The 12,083-nt window shown below is 40.3% G+C and overlaps 1 protein-coding gene across 2 annotated transcripts in view; it reads right to left on the bottom strand.

Annotated features, from left to right (window-relative positions):
* Window positions 1-12,083, bottom strand: part of LOC145456268 (ubiquitin carboxyl-terminal hydrolase 9X-like) — a 54,497-nt gene that overhangs the window by 32,998 nt on the left and 9,416 nt on the right. For both annotated transcript variants that reach the window (XM_080334347.1, XM_080334348.1), the window contains exons 7-15: window positions 11,718-11,936; window positions 10,408-10,523; window positions 9,206-9,466; window positions 6,208-6,343; window positions 3,914-4,066; window positions 3,671-3,775; window positions 1,887-2,069; window positions 686-826; window positions 463-613 (exon numbers count right to left, since the gene is read on the bottom strand). In XM_080334347.1, the coding sequence (XP_080190473.1) occupies window positions 463-613; window positions 686-826; window positions 1,887-2,069; window positions 3,671-3,775; window positions 3,914-4,066; window positions 6,208-6,343; window positions 9,206-9,466; window positions 10,408-10,523; window positions 11,718-11,936 (1,465 nt within the window). The remainder of the gene's footprint in view (window positions 1-462; window positions 614-685; window positions 827-1,886; window positions 2,070-3,670; window positions 3,776-3,913; window positions 4,067-6,207; window positions 6,344-9,205; window positions 9,467-10,407; window positions 10,524-11,717; window positions 11,937-12,083) is intronic.

Here is a 12,083-nt window from a genome sequence, read left to right as displayed (position 1 = left end):
AAAGATAACACTAGACCAGGGGTTCTTAAACTTTTTTTTTATTGTGTGGTAGTTATTACAAAGAAAACAGATGTGGATCAAATCGTTATTGTGCTATTGACAAGGGCACACAAAACGTTTTCGAGTTGATAAATTACGATGGAAGCAGTATTTAAATTTAGTACTGTCAGCCATATCAAAAAACATAGTGTTACTAAAACATTTTCGTAGCACTCTACCTTCATTATCAGTTGTTGTTTAAAGAGACTCTCGAGTAGAGGGTCACAAAAATATTCCATCAACCAACACACTAACACAAAATTTCATGTTCAAGCCCAAAATGTACATTTTTTCTTTAAAACACTCCGCACTCAAGGCTAAAATAGGGGTGAGGGGGTTGGGTTAGCCGTTCGAACAACCCCTTTCACGCATTTTCAGGTTCAAATCGGAAAAATAAACACGAGAAAAAAGCGCGGCACAAACCTATCGCGTACTGCCGAGATTTATTGAGATACTCCGCCAGATTGGTGGACACCACCGTCACCATCGAGTAGTTATCCTGCAGCTTATTGATGATGTCGTGCCGGTAATGGACCTGCTGCGTCCTGTGCACGTGCTGGTAATTCTGCGGCGCCTGCGATAGAACGTTTCACGGGAGTTGGGAAAAGCAAGCCAAGCGTCAAGAACACAAGGGCGAGGGGAATACCTCGGTGAAAAGGAGGCAAATTTCCTGAATCTGTCGCAGGGCCGGAATCACCCAGTCTTCGTTGCCGATCTCCTCCACAGCTTTTTCGATCCAACGTCGCTTCTGACTGTCCCGATCGTGAGTGCAGCTGTAATCCAATATCTGCATGGCGAACGAAAAATTGCATTCAAATCACGGAGACAGGCAATCGAGCTTGGATTCGGATTTGAAAAGTTATAAGTAGAAGTAACGTAAAATCATAAACAGCAGTCAAAACCGACTCAACTAATAATTGGAAAAAGTACAAGTTCACATCTGCACCACAGAGATATATCTTGGTCGGTAGAACGACAAGGCACATGTCAGTAGAAGATGTAAGACAGCGGGCGAACAAGCAAAAGCACAATAATATTATTATCAACATCTGAGTTTCTTATTACGTACACTGTCCATTAGGGTTCTTCATTTTTTTTCAGATTTTCGTAGCTAATGCGGTAGCCGAAATTGTTAGGTTGACTAAAATAACGTTGTACCCCAAATTTGACTCAATTCCGACCGGTACAAGTGAAGCTATCGGAGCTGGAAAACGTCGAATTTACAATAAAAAAGTTTGAAAAAAATGGAATTGCCAAGTAGATCAATAAAACGATACACATCAAATTTGGCTAAATTTCAACTGGTATAAGCGAAGTTATTGGAGTTGAAAATTGTGGATTTGAAACAATAGTTTTTACTGTGGATTGTCCCAGAATGAATAATAAAAAAACTCGAATAACTTCACTTCTGCGAGCTGGAATTGAGAAAAATTTGTTTTGCATCGTTTTTGTGAACAACTTAACAATTTAATGGGTTAGCCCTTAGCCAGTAACATTTTAAATATTTTTTTATTTTTCAATAATAAATTCACAATTTTCAGACTCTTATAGCTTCACCTCTACTCGTTGGGATTGAGCCAAATTTTGTGTGCAACGTTTTTTTAATCCGATCCAACAATTTTAGCTGCTGTAATAGCCGTAAAAATCTGAAAATTATTTTAGAAGAACCCCACTGTCCATCACACACTTATTGCCCCACACTGCTGGCAGGGTTCACCTCGGTGCATGTCCACACACGTTGTCGGTGATATTGTATTAAATTTTAATGACACAACGCCTGACTTCACAAAGAAATCGCTAGTCCTCGCCAATGATTTATTCATTTTCGTGCGACTGAACAAACCAACCTTTTTATGAGCGGACAGTGCCTGCTCCATTATCTCCGTGGATGCATCGGGCGAATGGGCCAGGTTCCACAGCAGGGTGAGCACCTTCTGCGCCATAACACCGTCCTTGTCGTCTTCAGCCAGTCTCCTGATCAGGTCCAGCAAGGTCTCCCTTTGCTTCTTCTTGGCGCCCTCCCAACTATTCTGTTTTAGGAGAAGAAAATAAACCAAGGTCAAAACCGCTAAATCGCTGATTGTGGTGCAAAAGTTGAGGATTGCCTTCACCACAACATCCATTTCTTATAACCCAAAGTCTTTTCTCTAGCAGCTCTTATCAAAAGTTATCAAACACTACAAAGATTAAGACAGATTCAAAAGCGAAAAAAATTATGGCATAGTATGATGTATCAATCCAGAATTACAGACCACGAAATTCGCATTATAACAATGTCAACAACAAACTTCGAATTATAATGATAGCAGCACTAAGCTAGTGGTAGATTAGTAAGTTATACGGACAATCTTTTTGTTTACATAAACTGGGATTGGTCAACTGTATAATTGGACCTTGTTGGATGAAACAACAATATACCCCGTGCAATGGACTCATCAGTAGGACGATTTTTTTTTGACATGTCAAAATTTTGTCAAAATTGTAAGTTAGGTCAAAATTTGACAAAATTGTTTACAAGGTCAACATTTTTTGACCCCTGCATTTCGTTTGTATCGTAGATTTTGCACTGTCGATGAACTTATCATTTGATATTTTACATCTTGTAGCCTAATTTATAAGCCTACCGCTGTAAACGGCCCATCGTCTGCTCATTGCAAATCATAAACGGTCAAATGAAACAAATAGGTTGACATGGTTTTATGGTCAACGTACCGCAATATCCTAACTGAAGCAAGACTTGGCCATTGCATGGTTCATACATTAAGAAGAGCATGATGAAAAATTGTGATGTAGACAACATTGTCAGAATGAAGCGACACGGTGTGTCACCAGCAGTGTACGCACAACTTCAGTGTTGTCAGCCAACAACTGCTGCTGTTGAACGTTCTTTCTCCATTCTTGGCAAGCTACTTAGTAAGGACAGACACTTCCTACCCGAGAAAGTAGGAAAGTATCTTTTGTTGTACTACCACAAATTTTAAATTAGTTCCACCATAATACGTGATGTAACTACTGGAATTCTTCACAGGGCCAGATTTTGTTAAAATACTAGTTATTTCATGTAAAAATGTGTCAGTTTTTGAGCCAAAAACGTTTTTTTTTTTCAGGCCAAACTACTTCGTAAGGACAGACAGTTCCAACCAGAAATGAAGATAAGTAGTACAATTTTAACATTATGAGCGAAAACACCTAATTTGCATACGCGAGGTCAAAATTTCGTCAAAATTCAGTTTTTTCAAGTAAAAAAAGTCAAAATTTAGACTTTTTAGGTCAAAATCTTCCGTTTTTTTGGCAAAAAAAAACGCCCCACTCATCATCAATATGGTACAGCACATAAGATTTTCACTCGAATGCAGACCAATCAACGAAGCGTATGTTGTGAAATCGTCATGTGAACCTGTCTTTGCAACACGTTTCTGCTGACATGCAAGTGTGCCAATAACTGTTGACAAAAGGCCCCCAAAAAATTACAGAGTTATAATGAATGTAGTCTTGCAATAGATGTCGTGATGAAAGCAAATGCTGAATTCTCGTCTTAGCATTAAGAAAGACCAACAGAAAAGATTGCAGATTGCTTTCAAATGTGTCGGAAAAATTGTGGAGCCTCGATTACCTAGGACCACATACAAACCTTGAAAAGCTCAAACAGATGGTCCAGCTGCTCGGGCGAGAAATCCCACGCCAATTTCGTCAAGAGCTCGTGAACGTTTTGCACGATCGTCGAATGCTTGCCGGCCTGTGAACAATAACGTCACATTTACAGGACGCCAGAGATGAGCATAGATTTAGATTTGAAAAAACAACGATTTGAGAATTTTCCGCAGGATTTGGATCAGATATGGGCGTATGGCGCGATTGAACTGGTGACACGCACCTGAGCGGCCCATATGTTGTCCAGATCTTCGAGCGAAAGCGCTTTTTCTTTGATCACAAATCTTAAAATAGTTTCTAATTTTTGGACGTATTGAGTCTGATGGAGGCTGTCGCGCAGTACAATGCTCAGGACCTTGTTTTCTTTCAGCCATTCCTGAAATAAGAAATATATGTCGGAACAGAATCGATATCATCGATACCAAAAATTCTGCGAGCTGAGGGCTCGGCACTCTTGTCACCGAACGAATACCAACGCTACTCGCAGATGAAATTGTAGCTTAACCAACCGATACGATACTTTTCAGAAGACATAACCTGACCTATTCAAATTAGAATCCCTGATTCTTTGTTAGCCGGAACTAGCGTCGGATGTAGAATGAGACAATGATTTTGTTAAAAGCCTAGTTGCAAAATGACAAGACACAATGTCGGGAGTGAAATCACAGGAAACAGGACAAAATCACAGTGGGCAGAATTATGAGGTTTAAATTACAAATAGCCATTTCAAGATTTCTTACTAACTCAATACGACCACTAGATTTTATGATCATACCACAAACTCACAATAAAGTAGAATCCACTCAAATTAACTCACAGCCATACATGAATTGTTATTAACAGTGACTGCATCAACACAAAAAATATTGTTGACCAATTCAAACGTCCAAGCTCGCTTCAGGAAGTTTACATCTGTGGATCCCGGCATGTCACAAGGACACAGGTATACAATTTCCTGCTAGCAGCAGCACAAGTCACGCGTGCGACTTGGTAGACAATGCCACTCCAGTAGTGTTGTGCGATGACATCATGTCAAGACGGATTACAAGGTGCAATGTCTGAAGTTGACTGGTCGCAACATGTAACACGTTTGCCGCATATCGCCATAGCTACGGTGATAGTTTCAAGTCAAAACACCAACGTAAGGTACACGGCATGCAAGATCACAATAGCATCGACCGATTACTACGGCGACTATTTCTTGACATTGCGAAAAACGTCAAAATTTCGTCAAAATGGTAGCGTTGGGTCAAACTGTCAAAATTTTTTTGCAAGCTGCATCTCGCTGCTGTCGTAGAGGTCGCAGTGTCGGTGAACTTATCATTCGGCATTTCACGCCTTGTAGCCTACTTTACAGGCTTACTGTTGCAGCTGGCCCATTGTCTAGTCCTTGTGAATCGTAATGCATCGAGTGAAACAAATACGTTCACATGACGTGATGATTAACTCAACTAAAACCGAGTTAAATTTTCAATAGGTTCGAAGTTTCTCCAAGCTCGCCACACCGATATCTCAAAATCTGAATCCGAAACTCGACCGTGTGGGTGGGTCGCGAGATTCTTCTGTTGAAGGTTTTCTATATTCTTGCCAAGCTACTTCGTAACGACGGACAGTTCCAACCAGAAATGTTAAAAAGCACTGTACTACAATTCCAACATTATGTGCAGCAATGCCTAATTTAAATACAAGAGTGCAAAATATGGTCAAAATAACGTCTTTTAATGTCAAAAATCGTCAAAGTTTTAATTTGTCATTGAAAAAACTCCCGTTTTTAGGTAAAAAATGATCGCCCTACTGATTGCTCATGCTAAAACATTGGCCATTGGTACTCAAGTAGTACTAAAAATAACGTTATAAATTTCTACAAAAGTAGGGATTTTCAGGACACGTCAAAGCCACATCAGGTGGAAGCAGATAATGAAAGTCTGAAACGCAGTAGGTAGATTCTACAAGTAGATTTGGCCGAGGGTGGTATACTTCTAACAGTCAATCGGAGATGACGACTTCAGAAATTGCAAAGTGCATCCTCGCGAATAACGTAGCGCTTCAAATTTGGTGCAATTTTCGAAAATATATTCGGTGCCATACACGGGTTATTCTGCCCAGTCATTACGAAAATTTCATTTGTAAGCATGATGAAAACATGTCCCAAAACTGATTCGTACTTACATCCAAAGTCTAAAAAGTATGCAGTTAGTAATGTCAAAATCAAATAAAAAAATCATAACCAGTTGAGCAGGTATTGAAAGTAGGCAAAACCTACTTGAGTACTCCATAAAAGTAGAAGTACTTTGTTTCTGACCAGTGACCAACTAACTCCGGCAGAACACATTATTTGACCTCAAAAGCTTCCTTGTTTTTTTTCAACACAATTCCGTGTCAAGTCGTTAAGGTTTTAAGAGTTTTCCAAAAATACATCATAGACAGTCAGGAGGCATAGACAGTTTTTTTTTTATATTCAACTCTTGAAGACTACTCCAGCCTTCGTTTCACAATGTCTCCTGCACGGAAACTTACAGCCATTCTCTCCACCGTAATCCACTCCTCTTCGTCATCTCTGTGACTGTGAGTGTAGTACGAGACATTGTTGATCATCTTGTTAACTTCGTTCAACGCGTTCATCTTGCTGCTGAACGAAGGAATCTGGAGGAGCCTGAAATTGAAACAGACGTGATATACGACTAACCATGGCAGGAATTCAAGTCAAAGAACAGTATTCATTGAATAGGCTCTTCTGGTGTGTAGACAGTATCCCTTTTTGAAATCTTGGTGCCACCCACACACCTCCCTACTACTGGTAATTGTACCGAAGTAGAAATTATCTCGGTACTCGAACAGAAATGTTTGGCAGATGGCAATCTTGCCAGATCCAATCTTTCAGTGACTCAAACCGATGTTTGGGATACCCTTTCAGATGTAGAATGTTACTGTATCCAACTTATTTGGAGATATTCTTCATGGCAGCAAGCTTGCCAAGTATTCATAGAAATAAGAAGACAACGTTGTATATTTTTGTCCTTGATGTTTTCGAGGCATATAAACCGACTCGAGTCGCTTCAAGTTGCAGTGTAAGAAAAAATGAATAGCAATTTCCTGATCAGGGAGGTCGCATCATGTCAATCGACTACAGAAAACCCCGTCAGATCGCAAAGCTATATACAGTGAACATTTTCAACTGGGCACTATTTGCATGGCAAGCGTAACAAAAAGGACACCGCATCCACAAGCCAAGCCAGATACGGAGAAGCCCTTAGAGAAGTAGTGTTTTTGTTCCAGGAGAAAGTATCAGGGGATTTCCAAAATCGGTTTCATATTGACACAGGAGAGCCATAAATCCCACAGGCGCCAAACCAACAGTGACAGAGGAATTATTGTTCAAATCAACCTGAAGCAGTATTAAAAAAGTGTCTCTCTCGCGACATCAGCAACTATTACACGCAATGACTAATACACACGAGTCAAGGTAACTCGCCTGAAGGCGTCAATCTCGTTACATCAGCAACTTGAATTTGAATGAGGAGGTTTCCGCCATGAATTTAAATTAAAATTCTCACGCCCGCCACGGAATTAGCACAGTTCTGTTACTGGACATAACATAGGCCTAGCAAATTAGCGTGACACCAAATTCCTGTCACTGTCACAGGTTTGCCAAAACAATACATTGTCCTATCCTATTAATAGATGTGTCAACCTATCAGAATAGTGAGACGACGATTCCCGCCATTGGACAAAGCGAGAACAATAAACAGGAAAACAGCTGATAGGAACTCAACAATAATCATCAAAATTGCAGAAATTACCACTTTTGTAAATGTAGCACATCAATCAAAAAATTTATAAATCCGGTTAGCAGCAAAGCACATAGCACAGGTCGAGTGCTTTCCCAAGACAAACAGCCAAAGCTATCAATCATTGCACGCATAGCACGGCCTTAAGACATCTCAAATCAGTGCACCGTACTTTTAGACCGCAAGAAAAACAAAAAGTATCTTTGATGATCTTCTGAACGACTTTGAAATCCATTCAAAAGTCATGTATTAATTAAGGAGCTGCTAAAAGTTATTTCGGACCATTGTCAGCAAAAAAAGTTATTACCGCCAAATTATCTGGCAATTTAATACAACAGATTATACACCGAACAGCACCAAGAAACTATGCAACCATCAATGCGAACGCAGTTGCGTCTCTGCAATGTGTACGCACCAGTGTTGGGATCAAGTCACTACCTTCGAGTCAAGAGTCATCTCGAGTCATTGCACATTTTGACTCGAGTCAAGTCAAGTCAATCGATTTTCGAAAGTGACTCGAGTCAAGTCAAGTCACTCGATTTTTGGAGGTGACTCGAGTCAAGTCGAGTCAAGTTAAGTCAAGTCACGAGTCAAGTCACAATTCAAGTCAAGTTGCCTTTTTGAAGTATGAGGCATGATTACGTCATTGCATTTTGCTAGCTGTCTAAAATACAGATTGACCTGGTCATTGATTCTGAACCAATGAGCGAATATAAGTTAAATATAAGCGCAATAAGGCGCTGTATCGCTCACATATAGGCCTACGTAGAACTGCTAAACTACGTAAGTGATTGAACAGCCTCAGTTTATAGTTACCAGCCAAAATAGAGAATAGAGAAACGAATTGACAAGATGCAGTACATTATCCATTTATAAATTGATATGATACAATTCAAGCCTACGCTAATGGTTGAGGACTATATAGCCTATACTCTGTATTTGAATTCAATTTCAGTAAAACAAGAGCTTTAGTTCAGGAAGGAACAGAGAACAGAAATAGACATTTTGCTATTAAATTACTTTACTGTATTAGTTTACGACAACGTAATCTGTAAGTTTCGATCACTCCGTTTGCGGCCAATTTATGTGTGCGAGAACAATGGAGGTTCAGTAAAGCGCACAATCACTGAAAGATTGGTCACTCTCACGGGTTACACCAGCATTTAGCGAACAGTCCGATCATATGCAAGATACAGGGATTTTTATCGACACCGATTACTTGATGACTTGAAATTGACTCGTGAATTTTGCTCCGAGTCACGAGTCAATCCACATTTTTGATACGCCGAGTCAAGTCAAGTCAAGTCATTTTAGCAAAGTGACTCGAGTCAAGTCAAGTCATACGAAAAAGGTGACTCGAGTCTGACTCGAGTCAAGTCATGACTCGAGTCATCCCAACACTGGTACGCACCAATGCACATTCAGCTTTCCATCATATTTATAGCTCGAGAAATAGTACTACTTCGAGAGGCTACGGGCAACGTATTTCTTATAGCTTACAGGTGTGCAGAAGCAGCCTTCCTAGTTGATTACATGTCCAAGAATACAAATAGCCGTAAAGCTGTTCAAATAAATGTTCTGAAGTTTGGAAAATGTGCCGTAAGCCACATTCCATACCTTTTGGGTGGTCGGTGAAGGCGCTAGTTATCAGTTTTATCGGTACGGTATAGGATCGAAAATTCAATAACAGTCAGACTCTACTTATGATGCTCAAATCGGCGTCCCACCTTAATATGGTCTTCAGCCTGAACATCTCTAACGCCCGCATCTCGCTCTCCCCCTCCTCGGCAGGCAGTCGGGCCATCAACTTCCGCAGAAACTTGATCACAGACGACAGGGTGTCGGCGCGCTGTTCGCTACCGCCGGACTCCTTCTTGAGTTCGTCGTCCGTGAGACGCTCGAGGGCCTCGACAATAATTTTCCGCACCGGCACAAAGTAGACCCGGACCACGTGCGGCGTCAGTAGCTCGGCCGCGAAGCCAAAGGGTCTGAGAAACCGACAGATCGACAAATAAGTTCAGGATCGAAATCTCGATTTGTTACTAATTGAAAGATTAATTTTGGTTTAAGACAGGGCCGGGGGGGGGGCAGCTCACAGAGGCAGTCTGCAACAAAGTCCGTACTACGAATACTTCCATTTCTTGCACATGCAAAAAATCTTCCACTTATACGTAACGTTTTCGACACAAACTACTTGCTTTTGTGCACATTGAATTTTGTAAGGCAGAATGTAGTTTTTGGATAGGTTTGCATCATTTTCAGAAGAGAAATTGCCCCGACAACCACACGAAATAGCTTTTAGAAAACCTCCACCTCTACTTGAAAGTTTTTAAAGCAAGACTACTTACTGTTGTGCGCTTTGAATCTCGTGAAGTAGAATGTATTATTCAATTACGGCTGCATCAAATTTACAAGCAAAATTGTCGAGGCAACCAAGCGAAATAGCTCCTGTATCTAATTGCGAACTTCGATTGCAATTATCTGTCATTCCGGATTTGATACATCGAATTGGAGAATGCCTTTTGATGTGGGATAGGGCCAGGGTCCGGAAGACAGGGGTGGTAAGTACCGGTGTATTTCGCCAACTTGAACTACTCACTCGTGCGGGTACGATTTTAGAAGATTTTCATGTCTAATTACCATACAATTGATTAATATATTAATATTGTTACATTATCCAATTGCATATTGAAATTATGTTGGAGAGCAGTGGGATATATTTTCTTGATAGGTCACTTTTACAAATGAATTTCCAACGAAAACTGAACGAAATAGCCATTGTATCATTGAGCAGTACCTATTCCTATTGCCATTAGTCGTAACGTGTCAATTTAGGATGCATCCAAAAGCAACAACAAACATTTATGAACCAGGAGCCCTGAAATTCCATAAACAAATTAAAGCAGAATTTCCAATTCGATTTACCGACCTTATAAGCGCGAATATGATAGAGAGGTTAAGTGCTTCCCGCGTTTGAAAACGTTCCAACAGCATCTGAAATCCGTTCAGCAGCCCGAATTTGTTCACCAGATCGACCAGCCAGCCCTATGAAAAATGTATGACATAATCCGATCAAACAACAACCTCCAGATTATGAGCGGAGAGTTCACACTAATAAACAACTCGGTATGAATACAAATCGATGGCAGGCGCCATATTAAGGCTGGCCTCGGAACTATTGCTCTAGTTCAATATCAAAGACTACCATGTACATTAGGGTGGTTCAAAAATAACCTTTTTTCCTGAATCTTGCAGGTTACTTGATTAAATCATTAGGTTGCCTTAAAAAACGACGCACACCGAATTTGAATTCATTCCAACCAATATTCGCGGATTTCGTAGAGTTTGAAAATTTTGAATTTGCCTGAAAATGCAAAAAAAAAATTTTTCAAATTTTCCTTCCAACCCACGAAATTGTTGCGCTGTCTTCAAAAACGATGGAAAACAAATTTGACTCAATTCCAAGCTGCAGAAGCGGAGTTATTCAAGTTTTTTGATGATAATTCTGAGATGATCCACCAATCAAGGATAATCCCAGAATTATCAAAGAAAAACTGAAATAACTCCACTTCTACGGCTTCGAATTGAGTCAAATTTGTCTTGCATCGTTTTCGAAGACAGCGCAACAATTTCATGGGGTTGGCAGAAAAATTTGAAAAAAAATTTGTTTTGCATTTTTAGGCAAATTCAAAATTTTCAAACTCTACGAAATCCGCGAATATTGGTTGGAATGAATTCAAATTTGGTGTGCGTCGTTTTTTAAGGCAACCTAACGATTTAATCAAGTAACCTGCAAGATTCAGGAAAAAAGGTTATTTTTGAACCACCCTAATGTACATTGTACAAACATAGCAGATTTAGGATCTTCTTCTTAAGGACAATACGTCTTCACTGTAGACACAATAAAACTATTGTGGTACCTACACTAGGGTTATGCATTATGGTATATGCAACCTTTGTGACAAGCCCACTGGATACAAATAACGCAGTGAAACCAGGACTGCACGCAACAATCATGAACAGCTGGTATTTTGAACCTTTCTCGTTGAGCTTAACTCAAACGTGCCAGATCAAGCTCTATAAGAAACCTATTTGGCAGGCCACACAGATTTTCTCAGTTTCTGTTATTTGGCTGACAGGTTGCACACCCTTGACTTACACCGGCGATAAGCCATCAGCACGTTTATTATTTCATTATGTAGCAACATATACCGCATTGTGTAACGGCATCCCCATTACCTTTGGCCTTTGTTCCGAACACCTGGCAAAAAGCTCATGTGGCTCTAATGGCGGTCCGTCTGCCGGTGCCGTTTCGGAAGCTCTATTCCCATTATAAATGTGGAATTTGCAGAGGGGATTGAAGACCATCGCGAGCAGTTCCAGCAAAGGCATCCAGTCGCTTTTAAGCTTGACGACGCAGAGCTCCACCAAAAGTTCCGCGTTGCTGAAGATGCATTTCTGCGAAAAAGGTAACACGGCAGCGTTACTCCCATGCGCCAAAAATAGCAAGCGGAAAGACTAGGATAAGATTCAACTAAAAAACTTTCTCTACACACCTGTTTTTTTTTATCACTGACCGATAGTAATTACACGTAAATATTGGGA

This window comes from Botryllus schlosseri, chromosome 14 (genome assembly GCF_051294905.1).
Source record: "Botryllus schlosseri isolate E-star chromosome 14, Bs_hap1, whole genome shotgun sequence".
Classification (NCBI taxonomy): Eukaryota; Metazoa; Chordata; class Ascidiacea; order Stolidobranchia; family Styelidae; genus Botryllus; species Botryllus schlosseri.
The sequence above is the reverse complement of the archived record's forward strand: the minus strand, read 5'-3'. Positions and strand labels throughout refer to the sequence as shown.